This window comes from Nilaparvata lugens, chromosome 2 (genome assembly GCF_014356525.2).
Source record: "Nilaparvata lugens isolate BPH chromosome 2, ASM1435652v1, whole genome shotgun sequence".
NCBI lineage: Eukaryota > Metazoa > Arthropoda > Insecta > Hemiptera > Delphacidae > Nilaparvata > Nilaparvata lugens.
The window spans coordinates 71,235,612-71,263,610 of NC_052505.1; the positions used below are offsets into that span (position 1 = coordinate 71,235,612).

Genomic DNA, 27,999 nt, shown 5'->3' on the forward strand with positions numbered 1-27,999 from the left:
CAAAATAGATAGCGCTATCTCTTTCTGACTTTTCTCTGTTGTCGGATTGTCTTTTAAAAATTTGGAATAAATAATTAATTAACAGAATATTTCATCTTAATAATTATAAAAATTTATTATGCAATTATTGAAGAATATAATTTCTTGCTTAATAAAATATAATTGATTATTTTAAACGAGGATGAACAGTTATTATTATATTAATGAACCTGTATCAGCTACCGTCTATAGAAGGCATTAACAAGACTGAGGATGGCAACCTTGTTCTCCTATCTTCCTTTCTGCCATTATAACGTGGACTTCATTATACATGATGACGTCATCACGTAACGGCACTGACCAGTGACAACGCCATCTAACGATGTACTTTCGCTTCAAGCAACAGCACACAGCTGATCCAGCACTCTACTGATCTTGTTCATCGTTTCTCCCTTTTTCCCTTCAGTTTTCTCTTTCTGATCACCTGTCTGTAGCAGACTGCTGTAGATGTATTGTTGATCAGTTTCTGTTTTTGGTAATTATTTAGGAAGTGTCGTGTGTCAAAAGATAGAATTCTAATTCTTATCCTTATTTGTCAAGTAATATCACTATTTTCACCCATACTCAACTCTTACCACTAAGACAATTCCGAAGAAGAAATATCTGCAAACAGCGGGTTTTGCTTAAGTATTTGGAATATCATGTTTATGAGCAAACATTCAAATAAAGTGAAATGTAAGTTACAAATTCAAATTATCTTCCTCCCACTTTTTAATACCTTTGTCTATTCATTTCGTTTCTATATTTCATTCACTGCATCTATAAACTACTGTCATAAAAAGATAATATCGAATTAGCAAGAGAAAATAACTCATAATTCCTTGAATGTATAAGTTAATGTATTCTTCTGTCTCTATAATTACTCTTCTTTCAAGTAGGAAGTTTCAACATAACTCAATAATGTAATATAATTTGTTTTTAAATACGTTATACAATTCTTCAGTCTAAGAGGTAATAATCACATTGATTTTTTGAAGCTGGTTAGTCTACCATACTACTTGTGTCATGTTTCAATTTAAATTGAGTTATGGAATTCAAAACTAAGATTTAAGGTTATGTGAGTTTGATAATCAAGCTACATGACAACGGATTATTTCATGATAATAATTAATTGGTTAGTAACTATAAGTCAAGGTATTTAGCCCATAAAATAGGTCCTTGATGGAATAATTTTATTAAGTATTAGAAAAACAATACCCTAAGCATTTTGAGAATAATCTAGAGATAGTACAACTTGAATAGATTTCTTGTTAGGTTTATAGACAAGTAACACTTGATTTTCCAGTGAAATTGTATAACTGTGAAAGAATATACTTTTTGAAATAATTCTTCAGCTAGTTAATTATATAATTCTTCTGTGTAGAGTATATTTCATATGAGTCTGGAGGTAGATACAATCATGAGTAAAGATACCGTTTATTAAGATTATTTGTCTCTGATTCAATTTATTTCAATCAATTTTAGTCATCAGAGAAAAGAAGATGAATTAACAACAATTTATTCCATTTTGATCTTTGAGATGCTTCTTTCCTTCAGGCTATAGTTAGCCTATATAGGCTATAGACAGTATCCTTCAGGCTACTGTAATGATGTATCAAAGTGTATTGACAGTGATGGTCACATTTCAGATGGTTTTAATAATTTCTTTTTAGACAATGTTAATCGTATTGTCCAGAGTGTTCCTCCTGCGCATTACAGTGTAGCACATTATCTTGATAAGTTTAAATGTCTAGAGACTAAATGTTTTAATAATAGAATAAAAACTTTCCTTGTTGAAAAATGTCCATACAATAAAAATGAACTGTTAGATAATATGTGATACATAATCTGTGATCTTATGACTGTTTTAACTCATCTGTTTTATATATGTTTTGACTTTGTTATGCATTTTGAAAAAAATGTTACAGCAATAAAAAGAATTTGAATTTGAAGAATTTGAATTTCCTCATACCGTCTTCTTAATCTATAATCATGTAATATGATTATTTATTATAAAATAATATTCATTTTTATTTATTGCGGATGATGCATACATAAGCTCTCTGCTTGTGTGGATGTAATTGGAACTGTGCGAGGATGAATTATGAGTTTATCAAACGTTTATGCCTATTCGAAGGGATTTGGCGGGATTCGAACCTGTGTGTTACCCAGCTCTTTTAGTATCGATGGCGTCATAGTTTGGATAAAATGCAAAACAAACTAAAAACAACAGTTGCAATTGATCAAGATGGCAATGTTCAATTAAAATTCAAGCAAGGCCTTGCTCTTCAATTCAATGGCAATTCAGCCAGATAGAATTTGATACAGGTCATCATTCAGAAATTTTGGACATCGCAATAAGCCCCGACTCTCAGGAAACCGGTCACAACACAACTCTCGCTGTGACACGCTGAGTTCCAACTGCTTCACCCCTGCAGGCAGCCTGTTGAAGTAGTGTAGTGCTGTACTTCTATAGCATACTTGCAATCTCTGGAATCGCACCCTAGGGACATCAAACCGCTCTCTATGCCTAGCGGCATAGCCTTAAATACTTCTCATTCATGTAATTTTATTAGTATTATGGGTATACTAATCATCATTTCTTGTTCAACTTCTCCCTAGGTTACAAACTTACAATAGAAAATTTCCCACAGACAATACACCTAATAATAATAATACTGAGGTTGATACCTACATATCCTACCTATCCTCTTCATTATCTACTTGAAAGACCTCCCTTCAGTTTTGAACCTACAAATACCTCGAAATTCACATGTGCAGCTGTGTATGTATGCTGATGACACTACGCTTAATGTAGCTGGTGACAACGAGGAAGAACTTGAAGAACGCACTAATTTAGGTCTGCTTCAGCTTGACAAATTCTTCAAGGATCATTGCTTGAGACTGAATCCAACTAAATGTGAGGCTATAAAGTTTTCAGCTGGAATTCGTGAGGATGAGGAGACTGAATTCACTGTTGATGGTCACATACTTCAGGAAACCTCAAACTCAAAGTTCCTGGGTTTGACAATAGACCAACGATTGTCTTGGAAGTCACATGTGGATGGCATATTGAAGAAGCTGAACTCTGGCCTCTATTCACTCAGGGTATTGTCGAATTATTCAAGTCAGGCTACACTGAGAACCATTTACTTTGCAAACATTCATTCTCACCTAGCGTTTGGAGTAGGACTCTATGGAGGAACATCTCTTGAAAACTTGAAAAAATTATTCACAGTTCAGAAAAAAGCAGTCAGAATCATATTGAAGTTAGGTTTCAGAGAGTCTGTGAGAGAAAAATTCAAAAGCCTCAACATATTGACAATTTATGGACTGTACATAATGGAATGTATTCTGACATTGAAATTTAAAAATGAAGAATATGTTACCCACCGGTATCATACACGCTCAAGGAGAACATATGCACTTCATCAGCACAGGAGACACTTCTTTGAAAAACGGCCATCATACATGGGAGCAAAGTTCTTCAACAAGCTGCCGATTGATGTCAGAGAGAAGGAGGGTGCAGACTTCAAGAGAGAACTGAAGAGATATTTAATTTCTATAAGCCTGTACTCAATTCAGGAGTATCTAAATTGAATTGTTGTTAATGTTGAAATTCTTTGACCTCTTTTACTGTGACGTTATTTATATTGTATTGATGCAATGATGAATAAAGAATTATTTGATTGATTGATTGATTGATTGATTGATACATAACCTCTTAGTCTTGTGCGTGGGTAATGAGTGAGAGGGATGATGAGAGATGACGACTACTTTTTAGGTAGACGGGACCGATGGCTTATCGCCTCCTCCGAAAGACGGGGTAGCCGTATCTTTGTTATTGTGCTGTGGTCAAAAGCTTCAACCCCGGTTGAGATTCAAACTCAGGCTCTCTTGATTATTAGACCGGCGCGCTATCACTTACTCCAACGAGCTACCTGTATTCTGTTCTAAAGGCGAACGAACACAGCCACAGATAGACGGGAAAAAATTTAACATCATCTGATCATCTGCATGCAGACATATGCAGACAGACGGACGTATGAAAGTACTGAGGACGGACGGAAGTTCTGAATATTAGAAATTATGAGTAGTTGGCTACATAATAAAACTACTAAAGTAATACTAAAAAAGAGCTTTGCCCTGCACAAATAGATCATAAAGAATATTAGATAATCCTCCAATCACAGCATTGTTAAATATACCGTAAATGTTAACTGAAACTAAAATACATGACTATTACTATTGTTGAACTTTAACATTTCTTTGTTATTAGAATTTCGTATTTTCATTTATCAAATTAGAAATAGTTTGTGGACTTTGTAAACCAACAATATTGTAAACAGTGTGTACATCCTTAATTATTATTATCTACTGTAATAACTAATGTGGCTTTAGTCAATTTGATAAACACAGATACTACTGAAATATGTTTGCATTCTAAACAATAACAGTCAGTAAGATTAGATTTATAATTATTCCACCAATGAAATAAAATAGCGTGTTTCATTTATTATAGGATATTTTACTGTGAGATGTGTGATTTAAGTTGTTGAATTTTGGTAAGATTGGAAATATTCCTACTATATTATTTCATTTTGTTTACACTATTTTCTCAAGAAACGTTAATTACAATTTCCATTATTATTCAAATTACTCGTATTATATTAAATAATTACTATTAGCTTATTTCAATTTAATCATGGTATAACTTGTGTGACTTATCACCTATTTCAATGTAAACATGAATATTGATAACTTTTGTAAATTAAGCGACACCTTATCATTTTATCATTGACTCATGACAACCAGTTTTGTAGGATTAAATAATAAATTACAAATCCCTTCAAGTCAATTGTGAAATTTCATGATTATTTCTCACTCTTAACCAATTTTCCAATTGTTGCTTGATATATATTGACGTCTTAATCTAGGGTCAAAGAATATACTTATTGTGTAATGGTTTTTTAGGTTGTTTCCAAAATTTATGCCCACCTTGTATTGATGCAAGAAACTCAAGCTCATTTATTTCTTGCGTTCATTACTTATGTCTTTGGTTTGGTTTCAGATAAATGTAGAAGAGTGTGAGAGGGAATGGCGGGGTGCACAATGCGAGGTGATCGTTTTTCCGACCTTCTCAACTATATAGAGCACCAGCATCAGGCTTACATTTTCGCCGAGAAGAGCCCTTACAAGATTGAAATAAAGAAGAAGCTCGAAGGTAATACATCTTCAATTTAAACAAACTTTCTCCCTCTACTATTTTCTTAATTATTCACAAATTTGATCTAATTGATCTCATTATGTGACAAGATGCATTACATTAAAAGTACATGACATTTCATAGAAGGGAAATAGATTGAGATTGAAAAAATGTCATATACTTTTAATGTAATGCATCTTGTCACATAATGAATCAAAGTACTGAAGCTTAGAAGATTTCATTCAATTTTATCAATGTCATACATTATCGTTGATAAAATATTGTCACATACACACACAACTAAATTATCAAATACTTAACTCAAAACCATTATTTTAAAAGGTGTAACAGGAAGAATATCACATTCGGAAATTTTATCAATTTAACAGTCCACTAATGTCATAAAAACATAACTGCTTCAGCTACAACACCAATCTTATCCTAAATTGGATTTTAGAATCCAGCTGACGAATTCCTGTTGATAAGGCATTAAATAGATCATATATATAAGATACATGTAATGACATCTTACCTAGACTCACAACTTTTTCCTTCACAAACAATCAGTCTATTAAACCTGGTTACTTGGAAGGAATTGGAAGTAGGATTGAAGTTATGGGTTTTAACTATAGATTCATATTTATAATGTTCTTATATTGCAGTATAGGGGGTTGTAGTTCAATATTTCTTCAGATGATCGCTACTTTATAACAATGTTTATTATAAAACTCGAAACATGATATACAACAAAATAGAGTTATATTATTGTGTAATTTGAAAGTATTGTACTTGATCTAGAGCTAGATTGTAGTGAATAATTTTGTTTGGTAATTAAGTTTTTTTTATTATGATCGTTTCTGAAATATAACTTCCGATTTCATTATTGAATACAAAATGTGCGGAAGCAGCGGATCCAATGATCCATTTTTCTTCATTTAAAAAAATTAAATTCACTATCCAAAATAATTGCCTTGAAGTTTCTACTTTGCTTCTGTCTAAAAGTATGACTGATTAGTAGGCCTAAAAGTAGCATTGGTGTGAATTTATCAATCTATTGCATTGACATTTTGAAATGAATGATATAAATCTTGTAATCTCAAGGAATGTAAGACTTTTTTTATGTGTATATGATGATTTTTTACTTGTGTCGTCAAAGACAATAATTGTTGGGTGTACAGACTAGGAATTGGACTCAAGCCAAAGGGGTCAGTCTTTCTAAATTCGTGCATAAAATAGTACTTGCTTCCAATTTTTTTTAAGCTCTTCATGACATTTTTTAGATTGCAACAGAAAATGCTACAGACTTCGAAAGATTCAAGTAGTTAATCTTTTGAAATATTTCAATCCTATCCAGATGAAATGACAATGTCCAAATTGTCTTTCCTACCTTTTATCCCTTGGAGTTATCATCATTTTCCTTAGATGTCAGGAGACGATGTTGTGGAGAACTACTGCCAGATCAAGTTTCATAATACTGTTATATTTTAAGAATTTCATTGTATAATAATATAATTATAATATAATCATGTATTGTGATCATTTGTATCCTCAAACTACTAATTCCTTTCATCATTAAGATACTATTAATTTTATATTATGTCCTTTTTGTTCATGCTAGGATAATGATGATGATCTCTCGAAATATATAAAATGGAGTTTTTAAAACTTCAAATTCTTCCTCAAAGCAGTTTTGGGTGTAAAAATCTCATATTTGTAATGTGTATTGTCAGCATGCGAATAAAATTTGCAATTCTACAGGTGGAAATTTCCGAAATATTGAAATTATTCTAATGCTAATGAATTAATGATTATTATTAAACGTAAACCCAAATTAAATGCTGTAAATCACCCCCGAAGACATCTGATAATGCAAATATTGACAACAGGGTAAATAGCCAGATTCGATGAGCGCTACTATTCAAAAATTATTTGTCAGCCCGGGAAATTTGCAATTGTTTTGAAGGTCAAGTCATCAGAGTTAGTATATTCCAATGTCCATTATTCATGAAAACTGTATCTGAGAGTGAGAGACATTTTCTACTCATTTATTTTGTATTTCGAACGTATGTGATCCATTTATAACACGTTGATTGTTTACCATTCTAAAAAAGAGATTATGGTAAATTGAACAGGCTTATTTCATTTTTTTCATGGATTTCCCTTGAAATTTAATGTGTTCTTTATTTTTTGTTGTAGGTCTTATACATGATTTTTTGTGCATTGCTCCTCACAAACGGAAGTTCAGTTCGCCGGCAACTGAAGAGGTCCTGCATCGAAGTGTGACGTCCAAGAGTGACTTCACTGCTCCGCGCGCAACTGTGGCATGGACGGCCATCGCCAACTATGCAGACAACCTCCTCACGCAGCCCTGGCGTAAAGAATATCATGAAATCAAAGTCAGTTTCCAATGCAACTCTGTATAGTATGTATGTTGTATATTCTGTTTTCTTATTAGTTTAGGCAGAGTGACATGGATGATTTGAAACAGCACACTATTGCTCATTTTCAAATCAAACTCAAATTTTCAGTGTGTATAGTTGCAACAAGATTGGGTGACATGTTATACATCAATAGAATTAATGTAATTCCTGGACTAATTTCATTGCATGAATATATAATGTGGCCTTCTTGGTTTCCTGATCTCCCAACTTGTAACTATTTTTCAATAAAGCAGCCTCCAAGGGCCAATAGGGTCAATAATAGCTTCCACCAGTTGTTGCTAGTACATGACATTTCCAATCCCGCGTTCCCGCAAAAAAAATAAATTCAACCACTAAACTTGTTTGTGCTATTGTCAAACTTAATCGAGGCTTCAAGAACGTGGTTAGTTCAATTAGGTACACTTGTGCCATCAAGGAACCTTGAGCAGCCTGCACACAGGGACAATAGTAGCTTCCACTAGCTGCTGCCAGTACATGACATTTCCTATCCCGCGTTCCCACAGCAGCTGGTGGAAGCTACTATTGACCCTGCGTGTATGCTGCTCAAGGTTCTCTGATGGCACAAGTGTACTTGAACAAACCAAGCTCTTTCTAAGCCACTTTCAAAACAATAAAACAAGGAATTTTAGTTTTTGAATTTTTCTACAGAAAATATATCAGAAGATGTATAGAATAGGTTAGTTATCCTATGATATTATACCTCACCATACCTCACAGTATTGTTCATTATGTGTTCATGATTATATAGAATGAAACGCTAGTAGATAACTTCAAAGCTGTTTTCATTTATTTGGGAGTATTATTAGCAGATCGATCTGAAACATTTAATGCTGCATCAACTTGCAGTATTCAGTTTGAAATCTGTCTGCCTGGAGCAATAATAATAGATTTGTAGGTTTGTATTTAACCTGAGAATAAATCTATCGTAGCAGGCTTGAAGTTTCAAGCTTTAATATGCTAAATAAATACGGATTTCTTATTTCTCTCCCACAAATAAGCTTCAGGAACAGGTAACAAACTATAAATTCTCGTCAAAATATTTGTTGATCAAGTACAACTTGTAAAAGTACAGTACTTTCACGAAATCAATCAATCTTGCTGGAGATCATTCGCAGGAAAATTCTTGATTTTTTCTAGCTTTTTGGCTTGCTGACAATAATATCTTATTTATTAATTTAGACCCGGTTTCACAAAATCCGGTTAAATTCTAATCGTGATTAATTCTACGAGAACCAATCAAAGAAGCCGTCTTATCAAAAAGGCCTTCTCTGATTGGTTCTCGTGAAATTAATCAAAGTTAAAATTTAACCGGCTTTTGTGCAACCGGGACTTAGTAAGCTACTTTTTGTATGTTTTTCTCCATTCTCCGGTCAATCCGGATTTTTGTCAACTCACACCGGCTCCGGTCCCAGTTAGTCCGAGTTATCGAGGTTCTACTGTACGTTTACATACCTTTATTCATGAATTTATCCTGTGTGTTTATTTTTACAGCTTGTATTAATATTGCGTTTGCATTGACTCAACTTCCCAACTACTAAATCTGTGGGTAGATGACAAAAGCTGATAAGTCACATTTTTGACCAAATTGAGTTTAGATATGTTGTATCTCTGTAAATAGCTGAGATATAGGCCTTTCCCAAGCCTGATAGAGCATTTTCTTCCAATCCCTGAGATGACAAATATTGATAAGTATATACAGTATATCTCAACACTCTTCTACCGGTTTGTATTATAATCCAATTATCAAAATATGGCAAAATTTGATAAGTGTTTGTACTGGTAGGCTATAATATTATAAAATCTTAAAATTAATAACCTAAATTGAGAACTATATAACCCATACAACTTAGCAAACAGTTCAAGTTAGGTTACCTTGATATCAATACTTCTACATAATATCAATTGATTGATAAAAAATATATTCAAATTTGTAAAAAATCTATTTTTAACATATTTCCTGTTACATTGTTACACTGTTACATTGTGACTTGAAACATTTGGCAGATGGCAAAACATGATATCTCAGACATCACTTGCAAAAATTCTTAATTGTTAATTGAAATAAATGTTTTATTCCTTGATATTTTATATTCAAATAGTCAAAGATCAGCTGATTATATTGGTTGACGATTGTCGTTTGCAGACTTACTGTGGCTACTACAAGCACCACGTGTGGAGCGGCCTGGTGGGGGCGGAGCTGATGCTGGAGGCGATGGGCTACAAGCACACTAGTCAGTCGACGCTGGTCATCGACGGCACACTCGACCTCAAACGCGTCAACATCATCTCCCTCGACGCACTCATAGCGCAAGTCGAATGTCAGGTCAGGCAATCACATCAATTGCATCACAACATTATTCATCAATTAACAGATATTAAAAAAATTAATGTTGTTGCTCTTTTTCTCTATTGTAATTACTTTGAGTGAAGTTGATAAATGTATTCAGGCAAAAAATATGTTGATTTACAGCGAAATTCACTCCAAACGGCCATTTATAAGAAATTACTTTGATTTATGAAGTTGATAAATTTAGTCAGGTAAAAGATATGTTGGTCTACAGCGTGGTTCACTTGAAACAGTAATTATATTCATAATTAAAGAATGGCGTACCTTTCTTGCATCTTGCAGACTGGTGTTATAGGTAGACACGATGGTTATTCCATCTCGCACGCACTATAACGATTTTATTGCTTATTAATGATTCAATAAAAATCTGGTGTTGCGCACTCACACAACTTTCCTTGCCGTTATGAAAATTTATCACCTGACGCTAGTTTCCCTGATAATTGGGAATCTAAAATCAAACTTTGCATAGATGGGGCGGAGCTCCTGAAATTTTTACAGATATGGGACTTGTGGCAGTTGATAGAGCTTATCAATGACTATCTTAGGTATGAATTTGATCAAAATCGTTGGAGCCGTTTTCGAGAAAATCGCGAAAACCCCTGGTTTTGACAACATTTTCACCATTTTATCCGCCATCTTGAATTGCATTAGATCGAAATTGTTCGTGTCAGATCCTTATATTGTAAGGACCTTAAGTTCCAAATTTCAAGTCATTCCGTTAATTGGGAGATGAGATATAGTATACACAGACATACACTTATATACACAAACACACACACACACACACACACACACACACACACACACACACACACACACACACACACACACACACACACACACACACACACACAGACCAATACCCAAAAAACACTTTTTTGGACTCAGAGGACCTTGAAACGTATAGAAATTTAGAAATTGTGGTACCTTAATTTTTTTCGGAAAGCAATACTTTCCTTACCTATGATAATAGGACAAGGAAAGTAAAAACTCCAAACCACTCCATGCACCAAATTCTTTCAAGTATGTTTCTTGAAGTGGTCACTAACGACGGAACAAGTGTGTTGAACATGTGTGAAAACATATGCTCGTCATACATTTTGTGTCATCAAAAAGCTTTCAACACGTTTTTTAGGTCAGGTTTTTGTATCTTTGATTTTTGTTGTTCATTTTTCCCTCAGCTGCCCTATTTGAGGTTAAATTATTTTTGTATAATTATGATTTGTAATTTTCCATTAAAATTATGCTATGTTAGTAACTGCTGTCAAACATTTGTTGTCCGTTTGAAGCCTTTTGTCTTTTTCATTCGAAGACATGACCGTTCACACATGCTCGACACACTTGGTCCGTCGTTAGTGGCCACCATCATGCTCGTTTTTCAATTTTCATTGTGATGATGAATGATTGTTTATAGGTGAAGGTCACTCTATATCTAAAATTATTATTTCTTGTTCGATTTTTAGATCATAGGAAAAATTTATGCTGAAGTACTGAAGTCTGTTCAATCGTGCAGCTGGGTGGACGTATTGAGATTTCGAGAGAATAATGTCTGTTACCCTGAAGAAGCTATTCAAGCAATAACTTACAGGTAAGAACGAATACGTCTGAGTTGAACAAAAATTTCGTATTATACAGTTTTGTAAAATGTATGAATTCAGGGCTACTTTCTTGTATTTATAAAATACAAGAATTATATTAAAATAGAATTATAGTACCCTTAAAATATTAATAAAATATTAAAAAACAAGAATACAAATTGTAATGTAACTCCTAGTTTCGAGAGCTAATTATCTTTCTTGTTAAAACTGAGTTTATAACCTGACGATGGTGTGATCACCGAAACTAGTAGTTACATTACAATTTGTATTCTTGTTTTTTAATATTTTATTAGTTTTTTAAGAGTACTATAATTCTATTTTATATATACAGTTTTGATTCAGATAAGTTTGTGTTTCATACATTTATTCATCCAGTTCAAAATTATTTTTGCCAAATGTGTCTGAATTTTTTTGAAACCAAATGCACTTGTCACTAAGTACTGCTTCCTGATATATAGCTCACGCGAGTCTGTGATTTTTCATGGATATGAGGATATTTCCTGGAAGAATAGGATTGAACCGAACTCTTAACTAGTGCAGCGATAACAGGTTGAAGCTGGAACACTCCAGATCACTATGCTGGAATGTCATATCCCTTAACTACTTACAAATACTTTTTGTCAGCTTCTTCTTTATCGTATTGTACCACAAAACAATTCCTCATTGTAATATATTTCATTGAAATCTCTATTAGGATCAAAGTCAATATTAATTACCAAGATTGATTTATAAGAAATATATGTTATTCATTGTCATACATTCTGTGATTCATTTGAAGTATCATGTCAACCTTCGAAATTCAAAATCTTCAAATTATTATTCCTGGACCAAAAATCAAGTGACAAAGCAGTGTGTGATATCATAACCTCAACCTTTGGACAACATTAACATTTTATCAAAATTTTTGGAGAGAAATAGAACAGGCTCAGCCTAGTTTTTCCTTCAATGTCATAATTATATTATGATTGTAATATGTTGTACAATAAATGAATAAATAAATGTTGAATGAGGCTTTTTACATAGAAATGAATTGATTAGTTTTTTTCTTGTGTGTTTGAGGTTACACCAAAGAATACATGGGGACACTTACCGTACTCATGCTGACAACTGCACTATGATGGCTGGCTACCCTGCACCTGCACCTTATCCCTACCCTTATATGCCCACAACCTGCTACAACTACAATTACGGCCAACCGAGGTAATTATTACTGATAATCAATCAATATCGGGGGTCCAAGCTTCGCTCTGGAGTGTAAAAGCAAAGAAAATTTGTAGCGAAAGATTGAATTCATAGTTTATATTTATTTATTGATTTTTTCAGTCGTACAATTATTATTAAATTGATATGAGAAGGCACAACAGGCTTATGCCCAAAACTGTCCCTTTCCAAATTTATACTACAGAACAGTCCAAATCAAAATCTAGGTTAAGATACTATCACTCATCAAAATAACAATTTATTCACACTTCAAAAAACAAACACATCGTCAATTACAAATAGTTATACTATGAATTCGATTTAGAATTATATATTATGTTTGCTACAATATTTGTTAATATACTATTTACTATTCTACACTAACAGCATCTAGTTACTATTTTGGACTTTCTGAAATAAACATGTTTTCTAAAAGAAAGAGAAATAAACAAAAATGAGTTTTTCTTCCTGGATTGATTATTCCTCTTGTGAGATCAGCTGATAATAACCCACACACTCGCTCACTCACTTCCATTACGGTATCGACAGACGACAAAATTTCCAGCTGTTTTTAACCTTCAGCGAGTTGTCCCAGGGTTGATACCTGGTGCAATCAAATTTTCATATAATAAACCTACTTTGTTCCAAATTTCGTGAGAATCGTTAGAGCCGTTGTCGAAATCCGGTCACATACAGATATATAAACAGAAATTGCTCGTTTAATAGTATAGGACTTCCTATCAAAGTAATGAGGTACCTAGTAATCATTTTCTATTATAGTCTTCTTTAATAAATAGCTTGAATGACATAAGTTGTTGCTACGTTGAAAAAATTTGCTTGTTTGGAATAAGGATCACATCTATCAATGCGTGTAATAGGCTGCAATTTTGCTGATTCCATTTAATAAGCAGAGTCATGCCTAGTTTTCGGGATTCTGTTAATCATTTATGTGAAGAAAAACTATTTGTCCACTACTAGAATAAAAATCAAGTGCTTGACATCATCAAACCAAGGTCTGTGCTGGAATTATTCATATACTGCAAAAATAAAAAATTATTTTTGGATGGTAGCTCTCATTTAATTTACTAGTTGTTCATCCTAATGTTAATATTTGCAGTAGCATTAGCAGGAGTCTTCGGGCTGATCGATAGTATTTAATTTGGATTTTAGTTTAATAATTATTATATATTCATTAGCATTTGAACAGATATGATTTCTAAATAATTTTCATTTGTATTTATATATTGAAACTGCTAGTTTTTTAGGCAAGTAGAAAGTATACAAAGGTAGCAATTTACTGTAGTTTTGCAAAAGGTGATTGTTGTTCAAGTCTTTTTTTGCTAAAATTATATAGATTTCTTGAAAATGACTTAATTAACATCACTAGATAGAATAACATTCACTCTTTTGTTTATTACTTATGAACAACTTTAAAACTTACAAAAAGGCACAATAGGCTCAAGCCCAAAACTTCAATTTACACTACAGTCGATAACTTGGTCATATTATGTCACATTCTAATTCAATAATTTACATTAAAAACAACTTTTTTCAAATGTTATGGTTATATAAAATTCAATGGAGCTTTGTAAAAGTAAATTGATGTTGAACTTCAATTTATTTTTTCTCTAACATGCCATTTCTTTATTTATCCTCTATTCTGTATATTCTGGTTGCCAGCATCGTTAGTCGAGATGACTAATGCCTTGTGCCCTTCAGTCTGCTAGCGCTACCTGGTCTTGGGTTCGAATCCCGCCGGTAGGCATGGACTTTTGATCGTCTCATCAATTCACCCACTTTCCATTACCCACACACAAGCTAAAAGATTCCGTGAGCATCATCCGCAATAAAAAAGTTTCAGTGTTCATTTGTTTATGAAGGCTGGAATCAAAATATAAAATAAAATGAGGAGAGGACAACAGGCTGCCCAAAATTGTCTCTCCTGATTCATAATGAATCAAATTTTATGTGTTTGTTTTCTTTTTTGCAAAAATTTATATTGGTAATAATAAATATTTTTTTCCTACAGTTACCTTGAAAAGTGGCCATTGCTGCACTGATTACAGAACGCAAAGAATCACTTTTCCGCTCTAGTGCGGGAAAATTTTTTTCTGCACTCCAGATTTGCAACATGGCAACGCAAAATAGTTAGTAGGTTATATGGAGCACCAGTGCAGCAAAATCAAAATGAAGTTGGTAACAGTGACTGTTATTATAATAATAACGATGGACAAGGACATGGACACCGAGGACAGCCACCACATCAGTGACAGCCACCCCTTCATTCACACACTACTACATTATCATTCAATTTGACAATAAATTAAGTTTTTTGTTAATAACAGCATCACACACACAAACATTTGATGGATTTCAGGCAATTTTACCCATAATTACCCACTTTTCATATTCAATGGTAACTGCAGGAAAAATTTAATCTGAAATACGTGCACAAAGTTCCTCTGCTGCACTCAACAAACAATTCCGTAAACGTTTCTTTCGGTGCAGCAAACTGTCACTTTGCGCACTAGTTGCACAAATAATTATTTCATAATCAGGGTTGTTTACTATTTACTTTTCAAATCCACTGTACTTGCACCTTACGCAATATAAATTGATTAAATTATTTATCATTTTTCATGATTATATAGAATCACTAGTACCATTTTTATTTATTTAAATGACACGACCGGGTTTCAGTATTCATCTCATAATATCCAATAACTGTATCCGATTTGTATCTCAAAATATCCATAATATTACCATTGGGCAATAGAGTGCCAAAAAAACTACTAATTCTAGTGGAACTAGTGATTCTATGTAATAATACTATCAAGTACCGGTGGCCTTTAGAAATGAATGACAGATCTAATATCAGGTGATGATATTGAGCCATATGAATAAAGTTGAGCATTTGCTTATACTTCTAAAATATGGAGCATTTGCTTCATTTTCTATGAATAAACGTGAGCAAAACCTTTTGCTCATGCTCATCAAAAAAATAGTTTGAGCATTTGCAAAAGTAAAAGCTTTTGCTCAAAATTGTATGAATAAACTAGAGCATTTGCTCAACTTTTGAAGCAAATGCTTCAAAAAAAGGTGAGTCTAGTCTAGAGCAGCTTATCACCTTTTGCTCTTAGTAAAATGGCTCAACTAATTCGTATGAGGAAGAGGAAACTATACCAGATACGATCACAACCAATAGTTGAGAACTATAAAACTTTTTTTAGATTCAACCATGATACATATCACCATTATCCCTACAAAAGAATAAATACAAAAGATAGCTACCTGTTATAAAGATAGCCATCACAAAATAGGAAATAGGCATTTAAGAAGATGAGAGTGTAGACGATTATAAGAAGGCTATTGATATTATAAGAATATGCTGAAGATTATTATAGAGATGACATTTTTTCACGCTATTATTTCAAAATTCTAAACTTAACTAACCTAAAACTCTATTCATAAATAGAAAACAGAGCAGATGACGCAAACACAAGCGGTGCACCCTACTTGCATATTTACCGCTTCCGTGAGCTATAAAAACAAAGTAAGGCTACAAAAGCGAATCAGCTGATGAAAATCTTTAAAATACGTGAGCATTTGCTCCAGAGTTCAGGAGCATAAGGTAAGAGTATAAGGTAAAGCTTATTCATATAAAAATGAGCAAATGCTTTTGCTTCTACCTTTTGCTCATGAGCAAAACCTTATGCTCCATGCTCTTGCTCATGAGCATTTGCTCTGGTTTTATTCATATGGGCCAATGTAATAGCACTTTGATTGGCAGGTACCTAGACTTGATGAGCATGCCGCAGCCGCAGCCGCCGCACTACCTGATCAAGCCGCACGAACAGTACGCACCACCCTACACCAGTTACCATCAGCCACACCCGCACACGCATGCGCACATGCCGCTGAAGAATGGGTATGCGTCACCCATGTGCAGCAGTGTGCCCACCGCACAGCTCATCGAGTTTGATCACCCCACCCACCCCACCACCACGCATCGGCGCAGCTCCTCCGATCACCGCATCGACACCACCGACTATCATCGCAACAATGGCTCAGACAGGTCGGTCCACACTAGTTTCCTTGACGTTTGTGTGAAATTAATGTATTTGGCTTACTTGAAGTCCAGTTTACAAGAAAAGAAATATTACTAGAACAGTAGTATTTTGCAAACTGGAAATCCAGTTCACAAGAACAGTAGTATTTTGCAAACTGGAAGTCAAGTTTACAAGAACAAAAACTTAAATCCACTATAACAAAATAACATAACTTAAATCCACTATGACCTTTCTTCAAGTTTTGTTGATTTTGTACATGTTTGACTTTTAGACTGGCCACTAACGGTAGGACATTTTTGTGTTTTCCCCTAAATAGAAAGCAAAATCAAGTGCATACCTCATCAAGGGTAATAGTGTTGAATGTATGCTTTCATAAGATTCTTCTTTAGAATGACGCTCATTTACTTATAACTTCTTTAGATGGTTCTATCTTCTTAATCTGTTTGAGAGCTCCTATTTTTTGTAAGGATAATTGATTTCTGAGGAACTAGCTTCCACTGTCTGGACTAATATTAATTTGTTGTTTTAGGTTGTCAGTAATTTTCTGGCCCCTTGCAAGTAGTTTACTCTTCATTTATAATAAAAGAGAGATGAGGTTAAAATACTATTTAAATAGCATGATGATCGTATAATTATATGCATAAAACTCTAATCATATTATATCCTATTTCAACTTATTTAACTGATAGATTTATATTGTTGAAATAATTATAATTACAATTATTATTGTTATGTTATAAAGTGCTATTTCGTACGGTTTACAGGTATCAGTCAGATGTTTACAGCAGATCCACGACTTCAGATGACATTTCATCCTCAAAAAGGTTAATAGAATTCACAGTACTCTCTAATATCAATTATTTTCAATTCAAACTATTCAAGTATAGGAACTATAAGTTACATTAAAGTGAAATATTCATTGTTCAATTCACCGTTTCCTCATTCGTAAATTCATTTGTTAATCAGCTGAACAATGCTCAGACATTCCGACCAGATCAAATCCATTGAGCATCGATTTAATACTAATACTTCACTTCTATTTATATGAGGATGAAAAGTATTTTCACAGCAACATACCGGTCACATTCCCATCAATTAAGTGGCTACCAAATCCAATCAATTGCAACCAACCATAAATCCATCCGAAGTCGAATACTCCTAGTCTTTGGGATGAATAATATAGTCGAGTCTTGTTGAAACCATAGTTCAAGATTATTGTAATAAGCAAAGTAATAATAAAATACTTTAATACATGAATTAAATAATCAATAGTTCGAATTTGGAGCTCAAACATGATTTTCTTGCAAAATTTGGCAAAAATATTATGAAATGAACAATCTTCATTAGTATAAAATATATTTGAAATAGAAAGTCAAGATTTATTTATTGACTTAATGGAGACAACAGGCTTAGGGTGCAAAATGAGTAAAAGATAACAATTGAATCTTGTCTTCTATCTTATTCATTCAAATAAGTTGTATAAGAGCTATCTTTTTTATCTCTTTTCTGTATAGGGCTACTTGTAATATAAATATAAAGTAAATAAAAATCTCAGTACCCTTTTTTTGAAATATTTTATCACAACATGTTTCGGACATTTATACCATTTTCAAAAAAATATTTATAAAAAAGGGTACTGAGATTTTTATTTTCTTTATATGTATAAGAGCTGTATACTATATATTTGTATTCTATTAATAAGAGTTGTATTCTATCTTATTCATTTGAAACCCTTCATTACCCGATTAAAAATATATCAATAATAATTAAATGTTCATAGGTACCAATCTGATATGTATAGTAGGTCTACAACTTCAGATGACATATCGTCAACGAAGCGAACAGTGCCCAAGCTGGCCAGAGAGAATTGGGCCTACAAAGACCCAGAAGAGAGACGCGAGAAGATCAGAACAGAACCACCTCCTGACCTGGAGGATGCCATGAAGACATTCAGTCTAGATGACAGCCATCAAATCACTCTCTCCGACCGGAAATCGACGTCCAAGGTTGATCTAATAAACACATAATTCATATTATTTATTTTTGAAAATATGCTTCTAGAGTTTAGTAGGCCTAAATATTGTTTTCAAATCCTTCATTTTTCATGAATAGCTAGTCTAGTAAACCTGAAACTTGAAATGTAAGTAAAATAAACGGAAGAAATAAAAAATAATATTAATTAAAAAAATTATACGTTGTTTCAATAAATCAAAAATTTCAGAAGACTTATTTCAAATGGTTTGGAAAGAAAAACAATTTTCAAATTTTATCATTTTCATTTCCTTGAGTTAGCTTTTTTGCTTCTTAGTAATTCATACTTCAAGTACTGCAATGATAATAATTCATATAAAAACTATTGAACGTATTCCATAAAATATTTGACTTTGAGCTGCAGGTGCGTTCTGCAAGATGAGACCAGTTGGGTGCAAATATACTAGGGTGCAAACATAGTGAAGCGGCGAAGGTAGCTTGAACCTTGAGAGTGTTAGATGTAATGCATGTATTTAAATATTGGCAGACATAGTCAATCCCCCACCCGACTGTGATGCTTCTGATTTCTTCTGGGGTGTCGGGGGGTTTATATGAAGTGCAAAATTCATGCACACAAATCTAGCACAATTGCTCAGTTCAAAAATTACCTTTCACGTGACAAACTAGACAATACCAGTTGAAATGCTGAGCGTTTTCGTGAAAAACTTTGAATGTTGTCTGCTTGATCATATTAGGTCGCGTTTATTGGGATTTATTTTCAACAATTAATATTTCTTTTGCATTACCATTAAACTTTCATTCTATAAATTGTGATTTTTCTCATTTGCATGCCTTTAATATGTGGAATGTATCGTTACTTTCAAATATGGTTATTTGGTTTCTGCCACCCTTTGTAATCTCAACCGTATACGTATAGTGCAGTAGAAATTTGTGGTTCTAGAAGGATAAATACTTTTCTGATTAACATTTTAAATCAAAATTGATGATGGTAGAAATGTCTTTATTGTTGGAAACCGTTAAAGTTAAATTTATTTCAAGAGAGACAAGAAACTATTTGAGGCTCATAATTGACCGAGCGAAGTGAGATCTAACATTCAAGTCGACGGTTTGACATTTCTCTTAATGTTTAAATGTTAGAATGTTCAAATGTTTATATGTTTTTATGTTGCGCATTTACGGCGGAACGCGGTAATAAATTTTCATTAAATTTGACAGGTATGTTCCTTTTAAAATTGCGTGTCGACGTATATACAAGGTTTTTGGAAATTTTGCATTTCAAGGATAATATGAAGGAAAAAGGAGCCTCCTTCATACGCCAATATTAGAGTAAAAATCAGACTATAGAATTATTCATCATAAATCAGCTGTCTAGTGGACTATAATACTACCCGTTCAAAAACATCGAACATCTCGAAAATGTATTTTTCCATCAATGTTAGTAGACAGTTGACTACTAGTAGTTCTGTGAACAGTACACCTCACGCAGTATTCTCATCCACAAGTACCTGATTGAAACTATAGACCTTATGGAAATACCAAAGACCTTGAAGATGCAGCACTAGTGTCGTACTTGGAATTGAAATCGGCCATTGAGGGGGCAACCTATAAGATTATTACATACCATTATTATTATTATTATATTATTATTATTATTATTATTATTATTATTAATTATTAATTATTATTATTATTATTGTCATTTGTTACGTGAAGCCACAAATCTGAGCAGAGCTCAAGTGGCATGTAACAAGTCATGAACATTTTTCTATGCAAAGTGTATGCATCTGTATAAACTCAAAGTATGAAGGCACCACAACATTCCTCCATTGTATAGGGACACGCTTCCACAAGTACATTAGTAATTGAAGACAAGAAAAGCCTATGACTACCACATAACCGTATTCTTTCAGGTAGACAATTGAAGAGCTTCAGTCCCGAATAATATGGTCCCTTTTCCAAAAGTGTCAGTCTGAGAGCGGGGTACTGATATACAGCTGAACTCTTTGCTCTTGTGCTATAGCCATGGCAAACTACATTTCCCTCAAATCTCTCTGAATTTCTGAAGACAAAATTTACAGTCTCAAGGAAGTGCAATGCTGGAACCGTGAGAAACCTGTATTTTCTAAAAATGGGCCTACATGAATTGGATGGCCGCAAGCCCTCCAAAACACGAACAGCTTTCTTTTGCATCTTAAATATTTTATATAAATTATTTTTACTATACCCCCAAAAGAAGATGCTGTAGCGTATTAGGGCTAAAAAATATCCATGATACACCTTCTGAGCTGTCTTTATAGTGGATGCAGTCCTCACAGTTCTCAGTGCAAAAAGTGCATGATAGAGCTGTTTTTAAGTTTTTCCAAGAAGTGTTTATCCCATTTCATATTTTTTTGCAATTCCACTCCAAGAAAACTAGTCACTTCAACAGACAAGCACTCCCTCCCATTTGAAGCATTCAGGTTTGAAGGTTCAGCATGATGTCCCGTCACGGCAAACCTGATATAGTTGGATTTAGTCATATTCAACTTCAATGCATTATGACCAAACCAATTGTTGAATTGATGCATAGCCGTTTCAGCCCTAATCATAACTTCGCTATCATCCTTACCAGTAACCAGAACCGTTGTATCGCCTTACCATTGCCTTTGTAATCTATAATATTACATATATATATAGATATAATATCTCGTGCTAAAATACCCCAATGGCGGCCTTCAATTTCAAGTAAGAGCTATCATTGGGAAGGCATAGGCATTGTGGGTCTATATCTCTTTAAGGTCTTTGGGAAATACAGCAATAGACTGGCTTCTCCACACATCTGTGTGATCACCTGTCAGCTGATTTATGATGAATAATTCTATAGTCTGATATTGGCGTATGAAGGAGGCTCCTTTTTCCTTTTATATTATCCTTGAAATGCAAAATTTCCAAAAACCTTGTATGTACGTCGACGCACAATTTAAAAAGGAACATACCTGTCAAATTTCATGAAAATCTATTACCGCGTTTCGCCGTAAATGCGCAACATATAAACATTTAAACATATATAAACATTCAAACATTTAAACATTAAGAGAAATGCCAAACCGTCGACTTGAATCTTAGACCTCACTTCGCTCGGTAAATAATACTACCCGTTCAAAAACATCGAACATCTTGAAAATGCATCTTTCCATCAACGTTGTAGACAGTTGCAGCCAGACCTGATAACAGCGCTCACACTCACATTCCGGGACGACACGTCACGGTACGATAGGACAGAAAGATCTATGTTTATTTAGGATTTTTTCTAGACATTTGAAATTGATAAATTATTGATGTGTTTAATTTATGAAATAAGAGAGTGGGTATGTAGGAAAGTTTACTTCGGACTTGAGATTTCAGAAGATTAATTGACTTTTTGTTCTAGTGCTTACATTGTTATATTGTAAATACATTTATATTCTAGTGTTTATATTGCATATTCTTTCTTCTGGTACTAATTAAATTGTCTTAGACATCCATCCTAATTACCTTTAACATTTTTGAACTCTCTTCCAGAGCTCAAGCATTAGCTTTTCTGGGAGAGCCCATTATTTCAATATTAAAATAAAAGAAAACATTCGTTGAATATGTTTTTAAATTAGTTTAGATTATAATTAGTTATAACATTATAAGAATGTTTTTGTATCACTTGTTTGTAAAAAAAGAATGGCAATAAATTGATTTTTGATTATTAATTCTTGAGAAAACATAACAACAGGTCAATGTAACTTACTGAGCGCGAGGTCTACTGTTCACATAACTACAAATAATTAATAATTTAATTGATTAATAATTTTTAATTTTACAAGTTATATTTAAGGATTGATTAATCATTCTATTCTACAATTTTTTCTAGTGAAAAATGTATAGATTTTGAAATGTTATTTGATTCTCATTTATTGATAATTATTTTCAATTTGTCATCTCCAGGGTGATTCATAATAATTTATCATTATCATCTTGCAGATTCGAGATTACGAAGAGAAAAAAGAGCCAATGCCAGTATCTAATAGAACTAGTATCTACGACAATGCGCCGTTGCCACAATCCTACAACACCAAGCAGCAGCCTGATCGAGACAAGAAGCCCTCTGAAAGCTCCACTTTGAAGAGCAATAATCTAACGGCCGCAGACACACGGAAGCTCCGCGTCAACTTGACTAATGACGACTGGACAAATAAGAGGTACCGTCATCAATTTCTTAGATTCGGCTTTATATTTCCAGGTTTTCTGGCTAATCTTTTTGTTTGATTATCTGGTGGGGAATCGTTAGCTGCTTTGTGATTTATATGATTTTATTAATGTAATTCATACATTCAGAACGTTCTTTATTTGATGACGATAAATCAATCAGGAGAACTTATGTAGCACTCTATTATGTCATTTAAATACTGACATGTAGTCATTGATGATGTGTAGATTTTATTGTTATGAAATATCTAGATTTTTCTTCAAGTATGAAACTGGCTCAATAAAAATAAATTCATTGGATGTTTTATAATAGAGATTCTCATAAATCTGAAATGAGCTTTACTTTCATCCTTGTGATTTGTCCAATCTTCAAGAGTTATGTGAAATAATCAGAGAAGAAATATTTTCCAGATTCATACCTCTTTTTCTTCCCCCCAATCATTATTTATGGCGATTTATAAATACTGTATTATTATTTCCAATGCATAGAAGAAAAGCTATTACCAAAACGTGTACGTATTACAAATTTTTTCTGGTCTGTAGAAATATTCATTTTTTTCTGGATGACATCTTCATTGGCATTTTCCTTATTTGTATGAGCAATACGAAGAGATGACCTGGATAATCAACTGTAGAAATGAACATGAAAATCCACGACACCTCATTTTCTATTCCAGTTCATCAAAAGTTGATAACGCTTCATCCACTTGCGATTTGATGATAGTCCGCGAATTAATATGTCTGCTTCACAATTTTTTCATCTTTTACAGCTTTTGACACTAAAGTTGATCAATTAAACACTTTTTAAACAATAAGAATCATATAATTATTAATTAAAAATACCAATTAAATATTTTCAATCATCTGGAATTTACTTTGGATTTTAGTTTTATAATTATCATATTATATGATTATAAATTATGGATATTATTCATGATCAATTTCTCATTTATTTTCAACAATTTTTTTTACAAAACATAGTGAAAAACTGAGTTATTTTGTACTTAGAAATTCACCAATTATTTTGTTATTCATCTGTGATATTTATTTATTCAAAATCACTGATTAAAATTATATTGGATGAGGAAAACAGGCAAACCCTGTTCATGATGGCATAAATTAATGAGATAAAGTTAATTTAGACAAAAATGTAAAAAATAGGTCACAAGAAGATATAACTCATGGTATCTCATGGGCGTTCATATTCCAATTTTCAATGTTAACTCAAGCTGATTGTCCTGGTAACTTTATTTTCGTGAAGCTATGTGACACTGGTTGACTCTCATACTGTGCCACTCTCACACACTTACCCCAACAAAACAGTAATAATATACAGTAGCCGAGAGTAATCGGCTTGAGTTAACAAAAATCGGCTTAAAATTTAGAACATAAACGACAGTAATCGGCTTGAGTTAACAAAAATCGGTTTGAAATTTGGTTCATAAACGACCTATACCATGGGATATCTTTCTATGCTATGTATGGTTTGAGTGATTATTAGATAGAGTATTGAGTGAAGCTTGTTTTGCAGCAGGGTGAACGAGGGCGCCAGCAGCAAGTGGGAGTGCAAGTCTTGCACGTTCCACAACGTGGGCAGCCGGGACGTGTGCGAAATATGCAGCAAGTCGCGTGTGGGTGGCAGCAGTGAGCCGCGCCCCCTGGCACCCGGAGGCAAGCAGTGCGAAGCCTGCACCCTCATCAACGAGGTCGGCGTCGCCGCGTGCAAGGCATGCAACCGAAGTCTCATCGACTCTGGCATCTATGTCTAGCTGGGTTATGGGTTCGCTCTCCTACCATTGCTCAACCATTGCTATCCTCTGCATCACTTGCTACGATCCTGTCAATTTATTTTAAAACCTTCACAAAAGTAGTAGTTACAGTGCAACTTGGTTATAACCTCATTCAAAGGACCGCACTGAATATAACGCAATTTAAAGGACCACACATTATTAATGACGCTATCAGTGTCACTATAAAAGAGGGTTTAAAATCTTCTAAACCGAGGAAAAATTTTATAAAAATAGTTTTATATATAAAACACAATTTTTATAAAGTAAATTTAGGAACATGCTTTAACAGTTATATATGTATAACTGAATCTTATCTAAAAACTAAAATCAAAATGAAGTATAAACGAACACACATAGGCCGTAATGTCTAAGTACGAAAATGATAATGACAATTTATAACTTATAGGAAGTCCTACTGCACAAAGAAGTCTGTAATTTTCTTCTGCACATTCCTCTCAGAAAATTTATTTTCTCCGTCTGGCTACGTTACCTTCTCAGTTCTCGGCCCAATTTTATTGACATTATATTAGAGGTTTTATCATTTACTAACGATAAATTCGAGGTTTTTCAATGTAAATTACTTATAGTTTGGCGGGACCCATAAATAAATAACGTTATATCCGTGTTAACTCTAAAACCGCAATAACCAATTTGCACTGTAGCTTGAATTCTGCATTAGATCCAGGTCATGAATATATTTGACCATGGAATAGTTTGTAAATACGTCTATTTGACTCTAGCACTGTTTCCTACGGTTGACTCTTGAGCTTTTAAAACTGCTCGGATCGAAATTGTAGAAGATCCAGCATCCTTCTTTGTTACCCTACCTGCCGGTAAAAATCTCCGGTTTTGTACTTCACTTCAAATGGGCAAATAATGTTCTATCTACCGAGTCAAATATTTAAAATCATTAACAATTAACAATATACTAACAATACGCCAGTAGGCATGAACGTTTGATCATCTCATAATTTCTCATAATTACCCACGCACAAACAAAAATCTCATGTGGGCATCATCCGTAAAAAAATATTAAAGTCAATTTCCTGTTTATATTTTAGGTAAAAATATGTTGCTATTCTATTCAATATTGAAATCTTGAAGGAATAATCTGTACTTCAGAGTTAGAAGGGCGTAAGTCTCAAACGGCTGATTTTACAGGAGAGCCCAAAAAGTATTACACTCCCAGCCTGGGTCGAATCAGCATTACACTTACTTGTCAGTTATTGGACTCACGTTGTTTCAGTTTTAATGCTTACTGGACTTACGCTCTTTCAGCTCTGGCTCTTTATCTTCAAAACAATCAACTGCAGAGGACTTGCGTTATAGAGTTTGGAGAACTGAACAAGACCTACTAAAACATAATTTTGTCAAAGAATTGACTTACGCTCCTTTAGCTCTGAGATACAGCAATAATGTTTGATATGATATTATAATATTGCAGAGAATAGCAATGGATACTACTGTATCATTTATTTACTGTTGTCGGAATGTGGAATTACACTACTTTGAATAGCTGTACAATTCTTCGATCATATTTCCTTGAATAATATGTGATGTTCATTACCTATAGGAATAAGAACCTACAAACGAACTGTATTGAAGCTCATCTATCTATTCACCTTAACCTAGACCTCTGTAAGGCCCAATCGTCTATTTCTAATCTGTGTAAATTGGGAAAAGTGGATGTACGTCTGGTTACTAATTCATTAAGAAGCTTTTATCAAATTGAAATGTGCTAGAAGTTCTGTAATATCGTAATCGAATACATTCATCATTGAACGATATTGTAGAATTTCAAGCTCAAATGATTAGGCTATAATATTTGCTAAGACAAACTTTCATGGAAATTTCATCTAATATGTAATATGTTACAGCTTAGGTGGGTTTTTGCACTTATTTTTGAACATGATCATTGGTGAACTGTTTTTCAACAAACTGTCTCATTTAGAGATTATAATTGAAAATTACTCGCACAAATGTTTTTCAAATTTGCTGAATTGTTTCAAGTTGAAACAATCCACTCTAAATAAGAATATCAGATTATCATAATGGCCAGATACTAACTTTATAATATATACATTCAAACGATTATATGATTGAATGATGATAAATTAAAATAAACATTCATAATTTAACTTCTTAGAAAAATTGTTAGCTATGAGTTGCCAATATTGGAGACCTACTGTAAACAAATAAAAGTATTGCAGGTGAATTCTTAGTTTTCTGGCCGGTAGGATTATTCTTTCTCTGATTATCTATTTCTTAGAATTCTTCATGATTTGACTTAATTTTCAGCTGGTGACTGTAAACCGGCAATTAATAACAATACTTTTAAATAGTAATCTTCTTCAGAAATAATATTTTTGTGATTTTTTCAAATAAAAGGCTAATCAATCTTTAGAATATTTTTTTTGTGAGGAAACTGTAGAGAGAAATTCAATTTGTTTCCTTTATAGCATATTTTGAATGTGATACTGTAAATATTATCTGTGCTGGCTATTAGAGAAAATAATGAGAGTTATTTATTGTATCATGAAGGACTGAAAATGAATAATCAAATAATTTATATTGTAAATATTCTTGGTATGTAATATTTTTCCTTAACACAATGAAGGAATGGTCATTACGATTAGATGGAAATGATGTGAAAGAGCTTACAAATGAGCTTGGAAAAGTGACCAACTTTTGTGGATTCAGTTATCCAATTTACTCATTTTTTAATCTACCTAAAGGTAGGCTAATTCCCAAACTAACATCACGTGTGAATGAATTGTTATATTAGTAGGCTAAAATTCAATTTGTTCAATTATTATATTTTCTTAGATCACAGATATCTTCAATAATATCCTACATAATTGAAAGACCCATATTCATTCGAAAAAGCTACATCAAAAATGGTTCGTCTAACTACTGATAATTAATTTTAATCTGTTAAATGTTTATGTACATTATTCAAACTCATATAAAATGTATATTTTCCCTGTTTTCAATTCGTAGTTTATATGAAAGTTTTACTGTTGTTTCCATTCAAATTGTACAGAGTTGTTGAAAGCACAAACTATTAAAAAATTGAAATGATTGCTTATGAATTTTATATCGTATATCCTCTACTTTCCAAG

The 27,999-nt window shown here is 33.2% G+C and overlaps 1 protein-coding gene across 2 annotated transcripts; it reads left to right on the plus strand.

The window, feature by feature from the left end:
• Positions 1-444: 444 nt before the first annotated feature.
• On the plus strand, positions 445-27,959 carry LOC111057183. 2 transcript variants are annotated; one of them, XM_022344623.2, is made up of 11 exons: positions 445-714; positions 5,090-5,242; positions 7,421-7,620; positions 9,809-9,988; positions 11,476-11,600; positions 12,670-12,810; positions 16,601-16,885; positions 17,645-17,704; positions 18,661-18,886; positions 22,863-23,080; positions 24,619-27,959. In XM_022344623.2, the coding sequence occupies exons 2-11, from the start codon at positions 5,116-5,118 to the stop codon at positions 24,854-24,856; spliced, it is 1,800 nt and encodes a 599-aa protein (XP_022200315.2). In that variant the 5' UTR covers positions 445-714; positions 5,090-5,115; the 3' UTR covers positions 24,857-27,959. The 2 variants fall into 2 exon arrangements, with proteins under 2 accessions (XP_022200315.2, XP_022200316.2); XM_022344624.2 differs by having other exon boundaries at positions 446-714; positions 24,622-27,455.
• The last annotated feature ends 40 nt before the right edge of the window (positions 27,960-27,999 follow it).